Source organism: Ixodes scapularis, unplaced genomic scaffold, assembly GCF_016920785.2.
Source record: "Ixodes scapularis isolate PalLabHiFi unplaced genomic scaffold, ASM1692078v2 PGA_scaffold2__306_contigs__length_199485367, whole genome shotgun sequence".
NCBI lineage: Eukaryota > Metazoa > Arthropoda > Arachnida > Ixodida > Ixodidae > Ixodes > Ixodes scapularis.
Window position 1 is genome coordinate 20,168,611 of NW_024609857.1, and position 20,754 is coordinate 20,189,364.

Below are 20,754 nucleotides of genomic sequence, written 5' to 3' on the forward strand. Positions count from 1 at the left end.
TTATAAATCCGTCCGATCACTGATAATAATACGGAAGAAATTAATCAAGTACAGCTCAATTCAGGCAGGTAGGAGGGGGGGGGGGGGGGGACGCAAGGCCCCCCCTCCCCCCGAAATCTTCCCTTCTGCTGGGACCCTCCTCTCCCCACTCCCTCTCATACAGAATTTTGTCATGGGCGCCCCCCCCCCCCCCCCCCCCCCCCCCCCCCCCCGCCCCCAGAAGAGCGCTGTTTTTTGCTCGTTTCAGCCTTATGTAAATCTGACTTGCTTAATGATTTTCTTTTGTTTTGTTTTAGTGCGAAACAAAAACGCATAGAAAAAATTAAATGGTAGACAAACTGAAAATAAAAGCTTTCGGAAATATTTTTGTGGGTAAGGTTTTATTTAAATAACGATTTCAATCATGAATAAAATCTTAGTTTTATTCTCCACCCTGGTAAAGAGGCCCAAGTGTACCGCGCGCTAGCTTTTTCGAATAATAATAATAATAATTTGCAGCTGAAACGTTACCCCGGGTGGCCTGCGAGATTAAGACAGAGAGGCAAGGGCCCGTGCGCTGGTGCGCCTGGCACGAAAAAAACAACAAAACAATACCAATAACAGTTCAGAAAGCGTAAAGCAATCAACTTAGCAGCTTAATAATAATATTAATAATAATAAAAAGTTGTTGACGAAACGTCACAGGGGCATGTGTCCACGAAACGAGCTTCTACGAAACGTAAAGCGTCGACGAACCCTACAAAAAAAATTGACCACGAAACGTGTTTCCAGAAAACGTGTTTCGACGGAACGACAAAAAGTCACACAAGTCAAAGCTACTAAATGTGTGGTCCTAACCGACTGAGCGCAGCATCAAGATTTCTCTTCTCTTTGGGTATTACCAATAATGCAATACCTTGCTAGTCATTGGCTACTCTCATCTTCTCACTATCAATTGGGGTAAAGTAATTAAGCGATCGTACAATTTTGGCACCGCGACCTCGTTTATCTATGCTGCGCCTCATTCACTGGCCTCGTCGGACACCCACAGTCTTGAATACCACAACAGATAGATGGCGTAAACATCCGCCTACTTCCATATAATATAATATGTCTACACGAATCACAGATATTATTGCAATACCGCAAAACAAATACAGTTTACAAATAGTATCATGAAAAAACTCGTAATAAATAAGTTTTATGACACATATTGGTGAATCAGATCGGTTTCTTCTCTAGCGCGCAATCACCAAGCATCTGTCCTGACGTGTTTCAAGTGTTGCTCCGCGTTCACTGGATTAGGCCTACGCTGAGTGTCTCCGGTGGCTTCTCTGTTCGCATTGAAATTCGACGTAAAATTACTAGCGTGTGCGTTTTTAATTACCACGGAAGTGTCATGATACGTCACTAGGCACGCCTTCGCAAGTCACGGACACATCTGGACGAGGACAATATGTTTATATCCGTAAAGATTCTCCAGGGCCAAGAATGCACAATAGAGGTAAGAAAGAACGCAGCCCAATAAACGAGTGCCGCATCTTTTTCTTCTCTTTCTAGATTTCGAGTAATCCACCGATTAAGAAGATATTAGACCGATGTAGGTCCGCGTAGGTGTTACTCTGATTAACGTGGAGGCCGAAAAAGCTCAATAGCTTTTTTTTTTTTTTTCTTATTCTTTTTAGGCGCGTCGGTTTACCTCTTGGTTCGCGTACGGGAACTGATTATGCAATCGAGTCATCGGCTGGGTGGGCGCCGTGCTTTAGCACGTTTCTGCAGCTCGAGACAGAGGAATAGCAGCGTCGTTCATTCTTTCTGAAGAAAGCCTCCGTAGCGTATAAAACACGGTGAACTGCGGGGACCTCAATGTTTTGTTTGTTTACTTCAAGGTATCTGCCAGTTCTTCCATAAGCGCCGTCAAGCAGCTAGTAGCCCAAGAATTGCAAATTCCGGTGGACCAGCAGCGCCTTGTGTTCAGAGGAAAGACCCTGTCTGGTGAGCATCCTTCTCTAACATACCGTTGAACCATAGATCTATACCAGGGACTGTATGGTCTTTCAGTCCACACACAACACTTGCCTCCTATTTCGTGCAGTCGGATTGGAAATAAAATGGAGTGCATAGGCTTGATTTGCCGTGCCTGCTGGTGCCAGTTGGAACTGGTAACCGTTGTTTACAAGTATTGGGAAGCGCTGGCAGACAACCTCTAAGTATGAGTTGTTCGTTTGCTCAAAATTGTGTGAATGGATGATCCAGACTAGATTTATTTATATGATCAATTAAGCTGTACCTCTAAGGGCTTTGCCTCAACCATGGTGTAAGATAATCTTCATGTGAGGACACGGAGCACGACTGCTGCAACGCAATCGACCAGGCGCACGTCCAAGTAGCCTAGGCCGGCATCCCCGTCAGCCTTGTTGGACGCTGGCTAAACATTGTGCTGGAGGTTTCTTTGCTTTAATGTGCTCATAAAACTGTTCCAGGGGTGGGATAGCTGCGCCAATTGTGCAAATTTTGATACACGAAAGGAATATTCTGAGCCTAGTTGCGCCAGAAACAGTGGATCGTTCAAAATTGCGCCAAATTGTACCAAAATACCTCAAAACCTACTGAAATAAGCAAAACAACTATATTTAGCAAAAAAAAAAAAAAAAAAAATAATTTGGTTACGACTTTTAGTTACGGTTTTGTTTGAGGCTAGCTGCGGCAGCTCATTACCAAAATGTTAACCATGGCCAAATTCGCTAAAAAAAGGCTCATCACCATTTTCTCTAAACTGAGCTTCTCTGTGAGGCGATTCAATAAACTGGGGTCGGTAAGACTGCGTTTGCTAAAACAAGTTTCCTTAAACTGCATGCCTCCGGTTTTTACTTAGCACTCTGCTCCAAATATTTCTTTTCCCTGGGGTTGCTCTAAGATGTGAATTTTTCTGCTTCTAAGCTGCTAAAACATCCGGATCGTTTTGCTCCTAAGCTGCTCCAAGGCACCAAATTTTCTGCTCTAAAAAATACCACAGAACCTGTTCTAGTTGTCCCACCCCTGCTGTTCTTGCTGGCATTGCGGTATGAAAATAGGTTTGATAGCGAAGCTGTGTCTAAGCAACACCTATACACTCCGTGTGACGCGACCGGCGCATTGCCGCACGGCCGTTACCGAAGGTAGGCAGTGAGAGCCCCAGCGAAACGAAACCACGTCGCGTACCTTGGTACGCATTGAAGTCGGAGCGCTGCGGTGGCGCTGGGTTGACAGCATGGACTGCTGCGTCGTTAAGTGCTCCAATAGTTATGCTTCGTACCCCGTGGGGACGAAGTTTCACAGTTTTTCACCTCGACGATGTTTTGTGGGACAACGACCGCGATGGACCCATGCCGTACGACGCGAGAAATTTGGTCTCCCGATCATATGTGCCACTGTGTCGGCACTGCTGACATTCTACACTGCCGCTTTGCACTCTGCGTTTGTTTTCGTACCAGTAACGCCTACATATCTCAGCTCGAACTGAAATGCCATCCCACACTCGCGGGTATGCAGTGCGAATTTCGTTGAAGGAATGCCCTCCAAAGAAGTTTCGTCCCCATCGTACGTGTCAATGATATTTCCGGACCAGTATGGGACGCAGTCTGTACTTCATGAAGAAAGATTCGGACGGTACAAAAAGTGACAAATATGAATCTAAGGAAAACTACAATGAAACTTGGAATCACTGGACAATCAATGTTTGACTATGGAAGTTTATGTGGTGTGCTTTCTTTTTGATCAGCCTCCTTTTGGATGTGGAAACGCTGACACCCCGAGTCTTGTAGACAACAATTTTTTTTCTCGGCTTTAGAGCCACCTATCGCAAAGTTATTCGAACTGGAAGTACCGTCCACTGGTCCCTTCCTAACTGTAAAGTGTGCACCTCCCGACCATGATGAGTGGTATTCTCTTGACAGTCTATGACGTTTAAAAACGGTTCCCATTTAGTTACGCTGCCCAAAAATATTTCCACCTGGTTAAACTATGCCACCTCTTTTAGGTATAATAAGTGTTTTGTCAAGTTACGGTTGTCCAAGTACCTGTGTGCCGAAAATCAGCACCTCGCACAACCAGATTACTACACAACAGCTGACCGCAAAAGCCTTTGACGGCCAAACCGTGTGTTGGCCGGCAGCTTGGTTTTCTCGGTTTTGAAGTTACCTTCCATAAAGTTGTTTCAATTGGAAGTACAGTGCACTAGACCCTTCCTACCTGTAAAGTCTCCATCTCCTACGACGAGTGGTATTCTCTTGACAGTTCTTTCACGGCCAAAACCGTTTCCCATTTAGTTACGCCGCCCAAACCAAATTTCCACCTGGTTTCCCTATGCCACCTATTTTTGCTATTATAACTGTTGTGTCAAGTTCGGTTATGTCCAAGAACCTGCGTGTCTAAATCTGCATTTTGCACAGCCCGGTTATAACACAACATTTTGGGTCCAATATGGGATATTCCTGACAGCTTTATTACTTTATTTGTTCGAACCATAACTTTCACACTTGCTGTCTTAATAAAACTTGGCCCACTTAGTGCACAAATTTAGTGAACATCTCGCTCACCTCCAAATATCATTGTCCCACCAACTTTGCAGCGATGAGCGAAACAAATTTTCCACCGAGAGCAATTATGGTGGTGGCCATCTTGTTTTCGGAAAATTGCCCAAACCCCTTTTTCGACCGCAACTAGAGAAATTATCCCTATTGACGACTGAAACTCAATATGTAAGAAGCGGAAAACAGCTAAATGCCCTTCTTAAATCTGCCCCAGCACTCGTGCAACGTCACCCTCAACTTATCGGCTCAAAAAGCAAAAGTTCCGTCCGTGCGCGCTTCCGCCGCCACAGCTTCGCATGCGAAAAGGCGCCGCAGGCTGCTGAGCGCGCCTCACTGTCGAACGCTGGCTCCTCCGCTAGCGGCGCTATGCGCGTTTTTCAAAGCGCCCTCTATAGTTCCCGCACGAAGCGTATAGCTCAAGTGCCAAGCTCTGCGTGACGCGGCACACCAAGAAAAGGACCTGAAAAACAAACTTGTCTCCCATAGAGAAGCACGGGAAATTGGGCCCGCGACAAGCTACGACTTATAGAAGAGTCTTCTGGTGGTGCTGCCTACAACCAAGGCGAGGAGAGGATTTTTTCTGGCAGCTGCTACGCATGCGGTGCCCACACCTGTATATATCTTACGCCGTGGCCCCCACTAGGGTCAGTTATAGGTTAAGAACGCAGAGAATGCTTTACCCACAGGCATTGTGTGCCCTGTTCGAGTCCATCTGCACTTCCACTGTCTAGAAAATAGTGCGTCGTCATTGACGCCACCAGTTTCAGGCACGGATGGAGGGAGCAAAACTCGCTGCTGATCGAGCGGGACGATATCGTTGCGACGCGGCGATCTGCGCTACTTCGCACAGTACAAATCAGAGGGCTGAAAAATTTTCAACCTCACGTTGAGGGTGACGGCAAAACACGATGGTCACTTAGTTCGACGGCTCTTTTCTATACGACAGTGGTAAAATGAAACGACTGTTGTTTACTTGACTTACTGTGTGACTGAGCATAACAATGAAATTTGGCAAGAGCACTACGTTTCACAAATAAGTAAGTACTGCCTTGAAGGTACCATTTCAATAGCCCTACGTCGTTTATTAAAACCAGCAGAGAAGCGGACGGAGCCAAGTGAGGCAGCACGGCAGTGGCATCAGTCAAACATCTCATGCTGTGTAATGTGTCATGAAAGGTCACCATACCGTCACAATTTTGTGACATACTTTGTGTTGAGGGCGAGCGGTAAGCGAACGAAGGGAAGCTAGCGGTGCTGACGAACCGTGTTGGTGTTGACCACTGTCTTAACGGTCGCAGAGCCTGGGTACTGTGAACACTTCAGTGGGCACTGTGAACACTTCAACAGCAACACCGCCATTGGAATCACACGTCACATGGAAACTATTGCGGACAAAAGCAGATATGCGACATAACCCTTTGTAGGTCAAGTGCAGAAAAGTCGCTGCGAGACGTCAGTATCTCTGTGTCCCCAGCTTCGCATGCTGCACTGTTAAAAGAAAAAGTTTGTAAAGCTGTGACATCGGTGACGGAGGAAAAGAGTGGGAGCAATTAACTGGCAAAGTGACATGAATCCCTTTGAGGGGAATTTGCCACTGCATTCTTAGCCTTTCATTGACTCTAGAGAAACTAATGCCAAACTGCTGAGGGGCATGCAAAATATGCCTTGCTGGCAGCCCTTTCTTATGCTTGAACATCACCGATTCTCCACAAAGGAATATGTTTATGAACAAATGGTACTGCTGAAAACTGCCCGGGTTACCAAAGAGCTAGTTTTGTTTTGTCGCCGAACAAATATCGACGTTGGTTGAACTAGTGAGGGTAGGCTGTAAGACACCTTGTGAGCCAGCATTCAAATCTTGCTTAAGCCATGGGCCATCGCTCTGTGCTTGTTGTGGGTGCTCACATTTCATTTCATCCCAGATTGCTGAGACCAGGGGCCCTAATCTACATGGCGAGACCGAGCGGGACCAGGACATCGCCGCCTGCTGCAATAGACCTTTTGCTAAATTACTTAAGCACCAAGGAGCATGTTGCGAGTCTAGTCACACGCGCCGCACCCGCTGGCGTCTGCATAAGTAACTGTTTTAAAGCAAAAGCCTAAAACAAATGGCATCTTGCACGTGCGTTGTCAACGCCTTATTTAGGTTATTTACTTCAAATCTTTTGTACTGGGAAGGCGAGCACATGTTGCACGTGTACCTTCATTTCCAGCATTCTCCTTGATGCTTGGGTAATTTAGCAATAGGTCCATTCGTCAGCAGTGCAGAGCTGGCCAACCACAGCAGGCGGCAATGTCTTGGTCTTTTGGTCTTGCCATGTAGATTAAGGCCCTAGGTCAGTACTGGTGTCATCTTTAAGCCTTTCTCAAGTTATTTCTGTGAGCTACCAAATTCTGCTGCCTTAGTTTATGCAGCACATTTTACTACACTAACAGTTTTGTTCCCTTGTCACTGGGGTTTTTCAGCTTTCTTACATGCCAAGTTCTTATTTTCTCGACCTGTCTGGAAAAAGTGCAAGAAATCACTGAACGAGCATTCCAGCTAGTAGTGTTGTGCACTCCACTATTGAATGCTTTTTCTCTCTTCCTGCATTATCCAACTAATATTTTAAGCTATGAACTGTTCGCTGGCTCACCAGCGGGGGCATTCACTGGACGCCATATTTGAGTGCATTGTTCATTTCACATGCTCAGGACAAGCTCACATTTATACACTGCTAAGACTGGTAACCTTAATGGTATGGAATGCACATTACAAAAGATCTGTGGATGCTCACCATCAGCTGGCAGAGTTCATTCTAAGTGAGGTATTTTCAGAATTAGTGTCAGTTTTGTACCAGAGTGTTCTCCAAAACATGCAGCGTGCTGTTTTTATGACACTGAAGAAAAAAGATGTGGGATGTCAAAATACTATTCCTATAGCACATTCCACACATTGAGTGCAGGATTGTCAAAAAGAAAGACTAAAACGAGGATCTTTGCGAGATATGTTATTTGCTTGCATACTCGCGTATGAAAAGCACATTCCAAAACCTTTCACTCACACTCCTGGGCATGATTGTCTTTTCTAACCCTACCCATGCACACATGATTATTGTCTCCTGAAAGAGTTATGCCTTCATTGGCATTGATATAAAATTGTACTATTTCATTAATGCCCAGCCCTCACAGAGCATATTCTCTGTGTATTTACACGCGCTTCAATGGGCTTACTCCCGATGTCTAGCAGGCTTCAAGGCATGCGCTTTCGCGGTGACAACACTGGCGCTGTCCAAGGTTGGTGTTTTTACACACACCTCTTTGAGTCTGTTCGAGCTAAAACTTGGCATGCCCTCCCCAAAGTATCTGTTTACGTGTCCACTATACTTTGCCCACTTCTAAGTCGACTAGGTGGTGGAAGCCGCACGCCCGTCAGACCGACTGACCGACCACCTGCACACGATTGGCTGACCTCGCCCTCTGTGCATGGGTATGAGCGGGTGCGTCACCACGTGACGGAAGGTTGTCGTACGACTCGTCCAAAAGGCATGTAGCTTCCACTGTCTCGTTAGCTTAGCAGCGAATGGACTAAGGTGGTGAAAAAAAGTTCCTCCCCCAAACATCCTCGTTGGTGGATCCACGTGGCATTGCCCACCCTGCGTCACTGTTGCTGCCAGCTCATCCTGCACAGTCTCGCAACGAGCGCGTCGCTAGCACGGGAAGGCGCCAAGTCGGACGTGTCTGCCTCTTTGCGGCGATTTCGTTTGCTTCAAGGTGTTTGTCACTCGAAGCAGATGCGTTATGTCATGCACGCCAGATCATGCACTGGCCTTGTCTTCTAGGTGCAGTCCAGAATTACGACTACCAAGGCAGTTGTAAAAACGTCAAGCATGTGCTCTACGTGGGCCGGGATGTAGACCATTGATTCGCTGCAACTCCCCTTGCATTGGCATTAACGAAAGGCTTGATGGTGAAAGGGTCAAATCGGTCAAAGCCTTCCTCTTAGCACAAGAAGAATTGAGCATGCGTCATGTGTAATGGCTGTACATTCCTTCCGGGAAAGCAGATGGCTAGGCTCTGTAAGTAAGTGGGGTGGCAGTCATTTGAGTAAATTTGTTATCCCCACGGGCCCTCAGGTACCGGTAATCTCATAGTTTTTTCTCACTGCCGTCTGCCTGTGCCCGTTCTCCCTGCAGATGGCCTCTCCCTCGAAGACTACAACATTGAGGAAGGCAACCGGCTGCACCTGTTTGTTCTAAAGACGGCCGAGGACGCCGCCCTCGCCTGGGACCAGATGCGGAAGTTCCTGCTCTCCCAGTTCTCCCCAGAGGACGCAGAGAAAGTGTTAGAAGAATACAAGAAGGCGAGTAGGCTGTTCTCAAGTTGAGGGTATTTCTGTGTTTTCAGCCGAGGTTGGCGAGCTGCCTGGTTGACATTGAGACTGTAGTCACCAACGGGCCTAGAACCACAGGGGGGGGGCTTCGGTTGTTTTGCCTCCGGTGGAGGCTTCCTACTTTTGACGACGTTGCACGAGCCTTGAGCACGCCCATGCGACCAAAATGTGGCGGAAGGCAACAATGCACGTGCTCGAGGCCGAGCATCGGCGACTGTGGTGCCACAATGAAGTGGAACACCTTTTCTATGAACTGGGTAACTGTCTTGGACATTCGAAGTGCAAAAAGGCCTTCAAAGTGCTTTGTGTAGTGATGAATGGTATCCGGGTAAGCTGATGTGCGTGACTACAGAATGGTCGGAAGTGATGCGTCTTGTCTCGTTTTAATGTTCCTTTGTGCCTCATCTTTTTGACTGCTCATGTAAACACATGAGGTGGGGGTGGCGAAAACTAACGTAAACATTGACTGTTTGGAATGTCCTTTTGTTCACCTTGTAGTGTGGCTCATACAATACAAGGTGTCTCTCTCTTATACATGACTTGCACATGACGTCACCCAAAGTGCTCTCCCATGGCCACCAGAGAAAGACGGTAAGAATGAGCTGCCCTCTTACCAGGACCCTCTTTCGCGTCTTCCAGATTGGCCCAGATGTCGCTATTCTTCCAGAAGATTATGGAAGATTAACCCATCACTGAAAATTTCCACAAAAGCAGCTTCTTTCTGTTTCGTAGTGGCCAAAAGTATGCAATGTGACGTCAGTGCAAGCCATGTATACAGACCACAATACAAATTGTCGAGACATTCATTTGTGTTTTTTTTCTTGTTTACTCTTACAATTGAAAAGTTGTCTTCTAGACTAGGGATCTCCAAGCTTTTTGGCTCAGGGACCGGATTGAGGATTTGTCGCAGTCTCAAGGGTTGGAAAATTAATAAGTAACTACAGTCGCCGACTGATTTTTTTGGACTTCGTTTGGGGCTGAAAAAGCGTTTGAATAATAAAGCAGTCGGAAAAATCAGCAGATTACAAAACTTTGACTTTATTAAGCCTAAGTGGGCTTAAAAAAGTCGCTGAGGGCACCTGTGTCACATTACGCTTGCAGGCGATCATATTCGCGTCAGCGTCGTGTCTTCACCCAGCAGAGGTGCAGGAGAGGCCATGAAATCCATAGCATGTATCAACGCTGGGCAAAACGCTGAAACTGTGAGACATTTATTTAGGTGCAAAATTTAGAAGCTGTCAACAGTAGAGGTCTGCACTGGTGCGGGCCAGCCCGCAAGCCACGGGCCAGCCCGGCACACGAGATGGGCTCAAGCTTCACGGCTACATTCATCAAGGGCTCGGGCCAGGCATGAGCCTTGCATTCAAGTCAACAAAGCAAACCAAGCCGGCAATATTTTTTTTTTTTTTTATGTTTTTTGGGGTTTTTTTTTTTAGAGAAGGACTATATGGGGGAGACCCAAATGCTGAAAGCATGTGTGTGCTTTTATATGTTTTTGTATGGTTCTGTGTTTGTTCAGCGAATGCTCTTCCAGAGAACTAGCGGTGCGGCGTTAATTTTCGTCGCCAGCGGCGGCGCCGCCGTACAGCCGCTTCTTCCCATCAACACGCACACATACCCGCCTACACAATGTGCACCCTCGCAGGCGTAGACCATCTGTGGGTATGAGTGCGTGTATCCATAATATGGGTGAAGGGGTTCCCCCGAGGGGTGCTTTTCCTAAACCATTTCTCGCAAACCACCGCAAAAAAACGGGGGTATTTTTTTTTTTTTCGGTTGCATGCAACTGGAGTGGGCAGTTAGGCCATTTTTTGTGTTTTGTCTGAACCCGTCGCAATGTTTCTCTTCCTTTTCAACTTGGACACATGGTTTTGTTTGCTGCTGCTTGCCCTTTTAGTTTTTAAACCTTTTCGTTGCGCGGGTTTGGTCGCAAAAAGGACTATCTGGTGATTTTTCTTAACAAGCTGCATAGGCCCGCAGATTAATCTGACTAATTATAGCAGCAAAAAAAGAAAAAAAAAATTACAATTACTGCATTGACCATAGGGTACCATAGTCGTGGAGCGGTGGCAAGCCAGCTGCCATGCCGCACAATTTGTGAGCTATTCATACTGGGCGAAAATAGAGCGAGCCTCAGCGGGCCCCTGAAAGTCAGCATCGGGCCGGGCCGGGTTGGCTGTCGAAAATAAATAGTGGGCCGCGGCCGGGCCGAAGAGACCGTGGGCAGGGCCCCTAAATATCAGCCCGTGCAGACCTTTAATCGACAGTGCTCTTCACACTTGATGGATGGAGACTGGCGTGAAAACAGAACAAAAAGTTGGTTGGAGATAGAAAATCAATCAAACAAAGAAACCTAGACGATCATGATGATGATGCGTAGCAAAAACGAATTGCATGGCGTAGCACGCCTAGCGGCTGGTTTAGTAGCGCTAAAATAGTGCTGTCAAACCTATCCAATCCATTTCAGCCTTCAAGTCAAGCCCACGGTCAAGCCAGCAAAAAATCCAAGATGGCAGCCTCTCTATGGCTGCCACTCGTGACTAGAGTGCAACCCACTTATAACGATGACGAGAGAGCCTGAAATTTCAGTCGTTATAACCGATTATCGTTGTATCTGGACTAGAAACTGATAATTATCAGTTTAGAAACTCCAGAAACTGGTTGTTATAAGCGATACATCGTTATATGTGGCATTGTTATAAGTGGGTTCCACTGTAGTTTAGCCCGAAAAGTCAAACTTTCGGAATGCAAAAATTTTTAATATATACCATTTCAATGAAATGAGTCACGGTTGCTCGTCAATGTTAAGAATAACTAGCTAGTTTGAATTTTCGGTGTCCGAAAAATTGGCCGAGGACTGTGTAAACGAGTTAAAACTAAATAGGTAAGCCTAGATAACCATTTAAAGACAGAAATTCAGGTTAGGGTATAAGTTTAAAATTATACAAACTTGACCATGCTGACAAAGCCTGGTAAGCACAGATTGTGCGCCTGTCGAAACGTGCAGGCCTTGGTTTGGAAACCCCTGTTCTAGACTATTAGTATGGTATTACAGCACTTGTCCAGGGCTTCACTTTAGAAGGTAATCTTTTGTATTTGTCACTATACTATGAAGTAGTGTAGTAATCTGCACAACTTCTTGGTTAACTCATGTATTCTGCCCCCCTGGCACCACCTGAGGGGAAACTTTTGCTTTCTTTTTGTAGAATAGAGGGTACGACCGGCCGTACTTCGCCGCGTCTCAGACAGCACTCCCTAGACGCTTTATTCTCCAGCGCGAACGGTACAATCGCAGCGCTCGGAACAAGGGTGCCGCCGCGCCCACTGACGGAAGTACGCTGAACCTCTTAAAACCAATAATGGTTCAGTAACACTACATTTTCCCCCCTTTTAAGTTCTCTGGCCTTAATGCACAACTGAGCTAATCAACTCAACGTTCAGTCATCAAATCTCAGTGTTTTAGGCAGTCTCACAATTCGACCCGACTGCATAGCATGTTGGAGTCGACAGGAGATCTCACTGTGTTCTGGTTGCCACTGCACGAGCGGCTTGTAGGCAGGTTCTTTTTCCGGCTGTGACGTTTCACTAGAGGCCTCCTGGGGCAAGTCCTGCGGCAGGGGAATCGCCTGGCTGCAGTTTCTTCTCAGGGTTCCAGAACTGGTGTCGACGTACAAGGATCTGGGTGTTTGAGCATGGCCCATAGCCACATGCAAGGTCGGGATGCTGAACCGGACTGTCCTTTTTAGGTGGTGCCAGTGGTCTTGCTCTGTGGCGCCTGTCATAATTCTGCTTCTGCCTTTGTCTCTGTCTTTGATCCTTCCTTTTCCATTCTAACTGGTTGGAGGTTCGGGGCTTCAGTTGATCAGGATACATGAGAATTCTGTTGCAGAGTGTTCTTCCCATGAGCAGTGGGGCGGGACTGAGTCTTGTAAGGCCTGGCGTGTTGCGGTAGTTAAGCAGCGCCAGGTAAGCATCTCCACTCTTCTTCCCAAAGCTCTTGATTGTCTTCACCGTTTGCTCTACTCCCCCATTGGCTTGGGGGTACTTCGGGCTTCTTGTGATGTGTTAAAACCGGTAATGCTGGGCGAGGTTCTTGAACTCTGCCGCGGAAAACTGCGGACCATTGTCCGTAATCAGGACCCCTTGTATCCCATGTCGGGCGAAGATACTCTTAATTCGCTCAATAACAGCCTTTGCTGAAGTGGAGGACTGAAGAATGTTGACTTCAGGATACCTGGAACGATAATCAACTAGAAGATAGTTCACACCATCGATCTGGGACAAGTCAGCGGCAACTTTCTGCCAGGGCAATTTTTGCGTCTGAGGCAGCAACATCGGTTCTCGAGTTGACTCTTGTACATCGCACACTCTGCGCACTTGCTTACGATGTCTAATAGGGCACTGCTAATTCTCGGCCACAAAAGCAGTGTGTCGAACCGAAAAAAATACGGGTTCGGTTACGGTTCAGGTTCAGGTAAATTTATTTTGTTCCGGTTCAGTTCCGGTTCGATTAATTCGATCCGCGAACCGGTTCGGGGCGCTGAACCGGTTCGGAAATTATAAATGACAAATTGCATCAAAATAAATTACAAATAAAACATCTGAAATCAGCACATACGAAACGGGATACATCGTAGTGTAAGACTCAGGGATTTCTACCAGGAATGGTTTCTTTATGTGCACTCAAAGGTTACCTCACCGACGTTTACGCATTCGGACTTCATCTCATTGGGTCCGACGCAGTAGCTGTAAAATCCACGACCTCCTTACAAACCCACTTACAAGTAGAACTCGCTAACTATCCCGCCACCTCGGCGTGTAAGCAGTTAAAGGAACAGTGGGGAGAAAATACAGCTTTCTTTATTTGAACTAGCCTTCGGTAACTCAAATTAGACCCTTAAAGAAGAAGATTCATGGATGCAGCGTTTGTCAAGATTCATGGATGCAGCGTTTATATTCCTAAGACTGATTGGAGAAGAAAAATATGTAAGCGAGGTGTGTGTCAGTTGACGGCACTTAAAAAACAAATGGCATTGATAGCACATTCATTGTCAACAGCGCGTGGCCGAACCGTTTTGACATGAGCCGGTAACCGTTATTTTTTTTCCGGTTCAGTTCCGGTTCGGGTTCATCGCGATAACAATATAACTGTTCGGGTTCGGGTTCAGTTCCGGAAAAAATACCGGTTCGGTTCCAGTTTTCGGTTCGGTTCGGTTCCAGTTCGACACCCTGCACAAAAGAAACTCCCTTGCGTATGCTTGACAGCGCACAATCCCTTGATTTCCCTCGTGGATTTGCGTGAGCATCTCTGCTCGAAGACACTTGGGAGTGATAAGCCGGGGTCCTTTTAGCAGTAAGGCCCTGGCACACTGTTATGTCGCCCTGCTCTCCAAAGAACGGCTTCAGGCTCCATGGAAGTTTGTTTTTCAATGGCCAGCCCTCCTTACAGTACTTGAGCAAAGCTTGCACAGTCTTGGTCATCCTTCTGAAGCTTCCGGATCCTTTGAAGATCTTACAACGCAGGCAATGTGCTGATTGCCCCCAAAACAAGTGACAAAACCTCGACAGGGGTGTGCATGCCCTCAGATGACACGTCTTTGCAGGGCGCTCTCGACGGCGTGTCAGCTGTGGCCATGTTCTTTCCTGGGGTGTATTCGATTTTGTATGAATATCGCATCAGGCTCATTCGAAACCGTTGCACCCGTGGGAGCAGCTTTTCCAGGTTATGCTGGCCCACTAGTGGGACCAGGGGCTTATGGTCTGTCTGTAGAACAAACTTCAGTCCTCAGAGATACTCTTCAAATCTCTCAGCTGCCCCAGTAAGTGCAAGCGCTTCCTTTTCAATCTGCACGTAGTGCTGCTCTGTTGGAGTAAGGGATCGAAAAGCAAACGCAACTGCGTGGAGTCCACCATCTCGTCGTTCTTGAAGGAGCACCGCTCCCTTAAAGGGACCATGAAATGATTTTAAAATCGAATTTCATCCACCGCACGTCGTAAAAGGTGTGAAAAGAAACACAAAAACACAAAACTAGGGAGCCAAAAAAAATTATTTGCTATAGAACTTTTAAAAGAAAACTGGACTCTTTTGCGCCTTCCTTCCTTCGCCTGTTCACTACGATGCATGCGCGGAAATGGAGCACGTCAGCCAAATCCAGGTCGCCTATTGGGTAAGAGCCTACCTCACCAGCACCGCAATCGTAAACAATAAATAGCCGGCGAATGTTTCCTAAAAGTTTTGTTAAATAATATTCAGATCCACATTTTGTAGCATAATTAGAGATGTGTGGAGAAAATTGCCAAATTTGATAATGCTGAGAGCCAAGCGCCATCTATCGTGTGGTAAACGAAGCAACTACTGCACGTGCGCAGTAGGGCAGGGCCGACTTAGAACGGTTATTTCCTTTGGCTTCCTTCCTCTCAAAACTCTGACTGACTGAACGTTTATTTTTCGATGTGTTCATCTCGCGCATGCCGACTTCAAGCAGCAAGAAAAAAAAATGTACTTAAAACAGACCACGACGAACAAGAACGCTGGATCCACAAACACCCGAGAAGAGCGACAACAGCCGCGAATCCCGCTCCGACGAAGCTCTCAGAATATAAGCCTAGCAGGCACTCCGACTCGGCGCAGCGTTGCTTCGTCGCAAGACCGTCTGCCTGCCTACGACCGGCTGGCGTGCTGAATGGAATATGCCCGTGCTACCCTTGTGGACCCTTCCCGTATTATAGTTTGATCGCTGACCTCAATTTTAGGTTAAGAGGTGAGGTCAATCTCTTCCCCTTGTTTTCCGAGGCAGTGTTGACGAACACTCGTCGAAAAGAGACCCTCGTCGATTCTCTCTTCTTGTTTTGTGTGATATAGAGCTGAAATAAACGCTGTATGGATTACCTTCGTAACACGGTATGTACTCTTTGTTATTGGTATGCCATTTTTACTCTGACAGACTGCACGTCACTGTCGAGCTGTAACAGTTCGTGGGAGGTATACGTGCAATACCGGTCCAACCTTTCTTTGCCGAGTGTCGCGTCAGTATCGAGTTGCAATCGTAAAAGATCGGTCCCGAAGCGCTTACCAACAGCGCGAATACAGCACTTCCATCAAACGCGCGCGTCCGATCCGAGTGTGAACAGGTATTTACGTGGCTCTTGCTGACACTCGTAGTTCAAACGTATCTTTTTTAACGTCGGCTCGCTCCTGCATCTCCGAGACCGCGAAAAATGCCGCGGCAATTTGTTTCCATCTACGCCGCTTTGCAAACGACTGACACTGGCCGCCTTTTACCAACAATGACAGTTGGGTTGACTTCTGAAGTCTTCACCGGAAGACTCGCTGCACTTCCCAACAGGCATACCGGTGTATGGGACTAGTCCCATGCTGTCGCTGTAGCGCAACATATCTCATTGAATTTCGCTCAGCTGCGATGCGGCGATGAGAGGCGCCGATTCAGAAAATACGTCGGTGACATCGGCGCAGTAAAACCTACCGGCGCACCCCAACTCGTCGCCGCTAACGCTCCCATCTCCTACCGCCGAGAGAACTTCCGGTTCCGGAAGCAGCGTACGTCACGGCTTCTTTTGCGGTCAAGAAAAAGTCAATATTTCGTTAATTTTTTGTGTAGAAGTTAATAAACCGAGACGAAAACGGATGCCTGTTCGGCATTCAGTGAACATTGACGGTTTAATGTAAAAGTTATCTGGAAAAAGTAAAAAAGTCATTTCATGGTCCCTTTAACCATGGGACGAGGAGTTGGCTGAGACGATGGTATGAGCAGAACTGTTGTACTTTGCAAGGCATCTCTTCAACATGACCATTTGCTTGACCTTGTCAAGGGCTCGTTGCTCCAATCCCCAAGTTCATTCGTCGTTCTTCAGAAGTAGTTCACAAAGTGGTGCTGTCACTTGTGACAGGGTGGGCAGAAAACGTGCAACATGATTCACCATACCCAAAACCCGTCTGAGTCCAGATACATCCGTAGGGGCAGGCACAAGCTGGATTGCCGTGACCTTCTTCGGATCTGCACGGATGCCATCCTTGTCGAGGATCACTCCTAGAAACGACACCTCAGCGACGCCAAGTTGACACTTGGGGTTGAGCGTCACACCGGACTGGGCGAGTCGCTGCAGGGCTGCTCAGTCCATTGTTGTGTTCTACTTGCATGGCTCCGTAAACCAAGACGTCGTTCATCAAGTTCTGGATACTTTGAAGTCTGTCCAAAATCTGTCGTCTTTCTCTGCAAAACTTCATGGGCCGAGGTTACCCCAAAGGGCAGTCTCCTGTAGCATTAGAGCCAAGGATTTGTAAGATTAAATGTACGCACCATCTAAAAAAAAGTTGTCATCAAACCTTGTAAAAAAAATTTTGAGGCAAAAAAAAAAGAAAAAATGTGTGCAAAAAGAAGGGAGTATACGGAAACTGCAAGTGCTCCACAGTCAGCCGATAGATAGCGCCACCGTTTCATTTTTAAAAGCCGCTGACAACCCCCCCTAAATTTTTTTATTTCTTTCCAGGCGATTTAGTATGGTGTTAGAAGACTACCCAATCAATATTTCGTTACAGAGTCGCATATATTTTTAGTGAAGTCAAAAACTGCAACTGCTTGAAACCGAAACAAGCACGCCTGCACGGAGGCGAGAGTTGCCAAATGTCACATGGCTATCGCTTTTTACCCAGCTTTTTTTCCGTTCCTCCGCTTTTTGGGCATGTGAAGTAGACGACGACAACAAAGACATTGCTTGAACCGCTTGTCGCGTGATTGTTCAGCACTTATATCCCTTCCCCTCGCTGTTCAGTGCTTGAAGATCGATTGACCAGTACCACGAACCACAGTTCCAAAGTAGCTGTCCTACGTCCGTTGCAATGTTAGTCTGTCGAGCGCCGCCAACGCGTTGTCCAGCCTGCGGTACGGGGCCTTATTGAGCGTGTACAGTCGCCGACCGATTTTTCGGTCTTCGCAGGGACCGAAAAAACGTCCGTATAATAGAGCAGTCGGAAAATAAGCATATTAAATAACTTGCCTTTATTACATCTAAGCAGGCTCAAAAAGTAGTAAATAGTGCCTTGCTTCAGGTTACGCCTGCACACCTTGTTTTAGGTGATGCCTCCATTTACATTCGGCAACTTTCTGTTAGCTGAGAATCACTGCCTTCTTTTCTAGCGCTATGTATTTGAGTACTTTGTGCACTTCTTAGCGACACATCGCGGCGGCGGAAAAACAGATTGGGCAATGACGTCCAAGCCAGCATAGTCCAAAAACACGATTCTTTGAGACAAGATCGAGATGAGAGGCGCAAGTCCACGACTGCAATGGCGAATCAACAAAGCAAAATGGAAAACAACAACAATGATGATGATAATGACACGCAGGTGGAGAAGAAAAAAAAGTCGTACGGCGTCACCTAGCAGTAGGACCTTGCAGTATTCAAGTAGTGCTGCCAAGGCAAGCCAATCCATGTGTAGCAAACACAGAATCCAAAATGGCCGCTTCTCAGTGGTGTTTCCCGCTGAACGCTCGCAACGATTCGCAACGAGGTCAGAATTATCGCCGTCCGAAAAAACGGTCAGTGACTGTACATCTACTTTTTGTGATCTCTCCAACAATTTTTTTCGACCAACATATAGGCAACTTCTTGAAAGCCACAAAAAATGGGGTTCATATTCTTTTCTATTTTTAACATTGAATGTGTGCCTTGATGATTCAGGATTTCGAATATATTTGGTGCGCGTCGGTTTGAACAGCAAGTGACCGTGGGAAAGAGTGAGCGCGCCTGAAGCCGGCCAATTCTCAACTGGTGGTTTTCGGGCAGAAAGAATACGAATTTCGAGCCGCAAATTGTGTTCTTGGTGGTTAAGCTCTTGTCGGTCATGATCAAATAAAAACCTTGGCGAGCATAAATACCCAGTCAGTGTCCCTTCAAGGCACCTGGTTCTAAGCAGTGGCAAATGTACGAACCAGCCATAAGTCTGCTCTTTGCACCCGCAGGACTTTTCCCGAGCGGCCGCCAGCCTGAGCCTGGACGACATCGAGAGACTGGCAAGCGCCGGTCTCGACACCACCACCTCAACCACGTCAGCAACCGGCGGCGCGCCCACCCGACCTCCCGGGCGGGAGAGTGACGGCGCGGTCGGTATGCTCGTGGTCAACAGCGAGGACAGTGCCGCTTCCTAACGAGAATGCTTTCCCGTTCCACCACCTCCCATATTCCTCCTCCTAAAAAAAGAAGAAATATATATATTACAGTCTTCACGTTTTCCTCGTCGGACAACCGAGGAAGCCCCGTCCTGATTCGGCGCGCCGCCGCTTTTGCATTCATTGGCCTGCGAAGGCCGTCGGCCGTCAAGGCAGTTGTTGCGCCTACCGTTTTGCGACGCCGCTTGGAACGGAGAGAATCATTTTGGCAAACTCTGGACGGGAAACCAAACGGTGCAGCGTTTGTCGTCGTCGTCGGCTAAGTGGCGTCAGGACGGGCAACAACAGGTAGAAGAGGGACGGCGACGAGAGCTCTGCCTGGGATGTGCGAACCTCTTGACCCCGCATCACTTTTTCTTCTCGTTGCTTTTCAATGTCGGTTCATTTCTTTTTTTTTTTATTTGAGTGTGTGGAGAGAAGTTTCCTTTGTGCCGGGGGATGGGAGATAGTAGCGGCGGAGCAAACTGGGAAGTCGGAATTTGCCTGCTTAGAGCTGACGAGTGTGGGATCGGAGCTGCGGAGGGCGAGAAATGTGGCGACGTCGAAACGACAGTCTCGCACGAGGCACCGGGCTACCTCGGGCACCAAAGAAAAGACAACGTTCGCAAAATTTCCAGGGAGCAAATGAGGTGCATTTTATTTGTTTGTTCCCCTCGTGCTGAGAGTAGGGGAGAAATCGATGCAACAGTTGTGGGCTGTACGGAGGCAATGAAGGTAGGCAGCAGGTTGTATTTATGGTCTGCAGATTTGTCATCATTGTTGCTTTTTTTTTTTTTTTTTTTTTTTTACTGCAGGAGAGAACAAAGTGCTACCTACTACCTCCGTTCTGTACATAAGCCTGTACTTTATTTGATCCCTCAGTAACTCGTGTAACACATCACATCTTGCAGAGCTGCTGTCGGAGACTCAAATGGCTTTTTTTTCTTTAACCAGTTGAAGGAGGCGTGGCTTGACCACCGTTTGCGGCACATACTGCACCAAGAGGTGCACTCGCAACCGGTTAGTCTGGGCACCTGGTAGTCTTGGATACATGGGTGGACCAGCCGTGGATGTGCGGCAAGGGAGTCTATGCCAAAAGTGCAGCTTAGGAATTTGAAACTGACTTGTATGTCTCGGAGGGCCTATTTATTGGATACTGTACACGGTTTATCCTACAAAGACATCAGTGTATGCATCTCTTTGTTTTCCATGTAACCTCATGTTTCTCTGCTGCATCCAACACTTCATAATTATTGGAAGACTACTAAATACAGTGTCGCGGTGCCGTCACAGATGTTCAACTTAGCGTCATTGATGCCACGGAAGCTTGAGGCAAAGAGAAATGTGCCGACATAATATTTAAGACATTCCGAGCAGGCTGCAATGAAACCGATTCGTCGACTCTTGTATTTGGCTTTTCCACGTTGTGGCAGAAAGTGCGACACGAGGCTGTCCTGATATGCAGGACTTGCTGTGAATGGGCGCACTTTTGCTGCTGCTGCCACGGGTTCCCTACACGTTTCTTGTGTATATGGTTTCGATAGTTCAATAAAACCTGACAATTTTTTGTGCTATAGACCAACTCAACTTACTGACGTCACGCTCCTGCGGTGGCGCTGTTGTTGGTACTGCGCAAACGCTTCACTCCACCCGAATTTGGGTTTTG

At 47.1% G+C, this 20,754-nt stretch overlaps 1 protein-coding gene across 1 annotated transcript; it reads left to right on the top strand.

Moving 5' to 3' along the window:
* The first annotated feature begins 1,252 nt into the window (after window positions 1-1,252).
* LOC8024611 (ubiquitin-like protein 4A) lies at window positions 1,253-20,664 on the top strand. The gene is made up of 4 exons (XM_029980686.4): window positions 1,253-1,483; window positions 1,869-1,974; window positions 8,726-8,892; window positions 18,903-20,664. Exons 1-4 carry the CDS (start codon window positions 1,436-1,438, stop codon window positions 19,086-19,088), a joined length of 507 nt encoding a protein of 168 aa, XP_029836546.2. The 5' UTR covers window positions 1,253-1,435; the 3' UTR covers window positions 19,089-20,664.
* Window positions 20,665-20,754: the final 90 nt, after the last annotated feature.

Coding starts and splice junctions, on each gene's coding strand:
- LOC8024611 (XM_029980686.4), top strand. CDS start 1,436: ATGTTTATATCCGTAAAGATTCTCCAGGGCCAAGAATGCACAATAGAG. Junction 1,484..1,868: donor GCCAAGAATGCACAATAGAG/GTAAGAAAGAAC, acceptor GTTTACTTCAAG/GTATCTGCCAGTTCTTCCAT. Junction 1,975..8,725: donor CAGAGGAAAGACCCTGTCTG/GTGAGCATCCTT, acceptor TTCTCCCTGCAG/ATGGCCTCTCCCTCGAAGAC.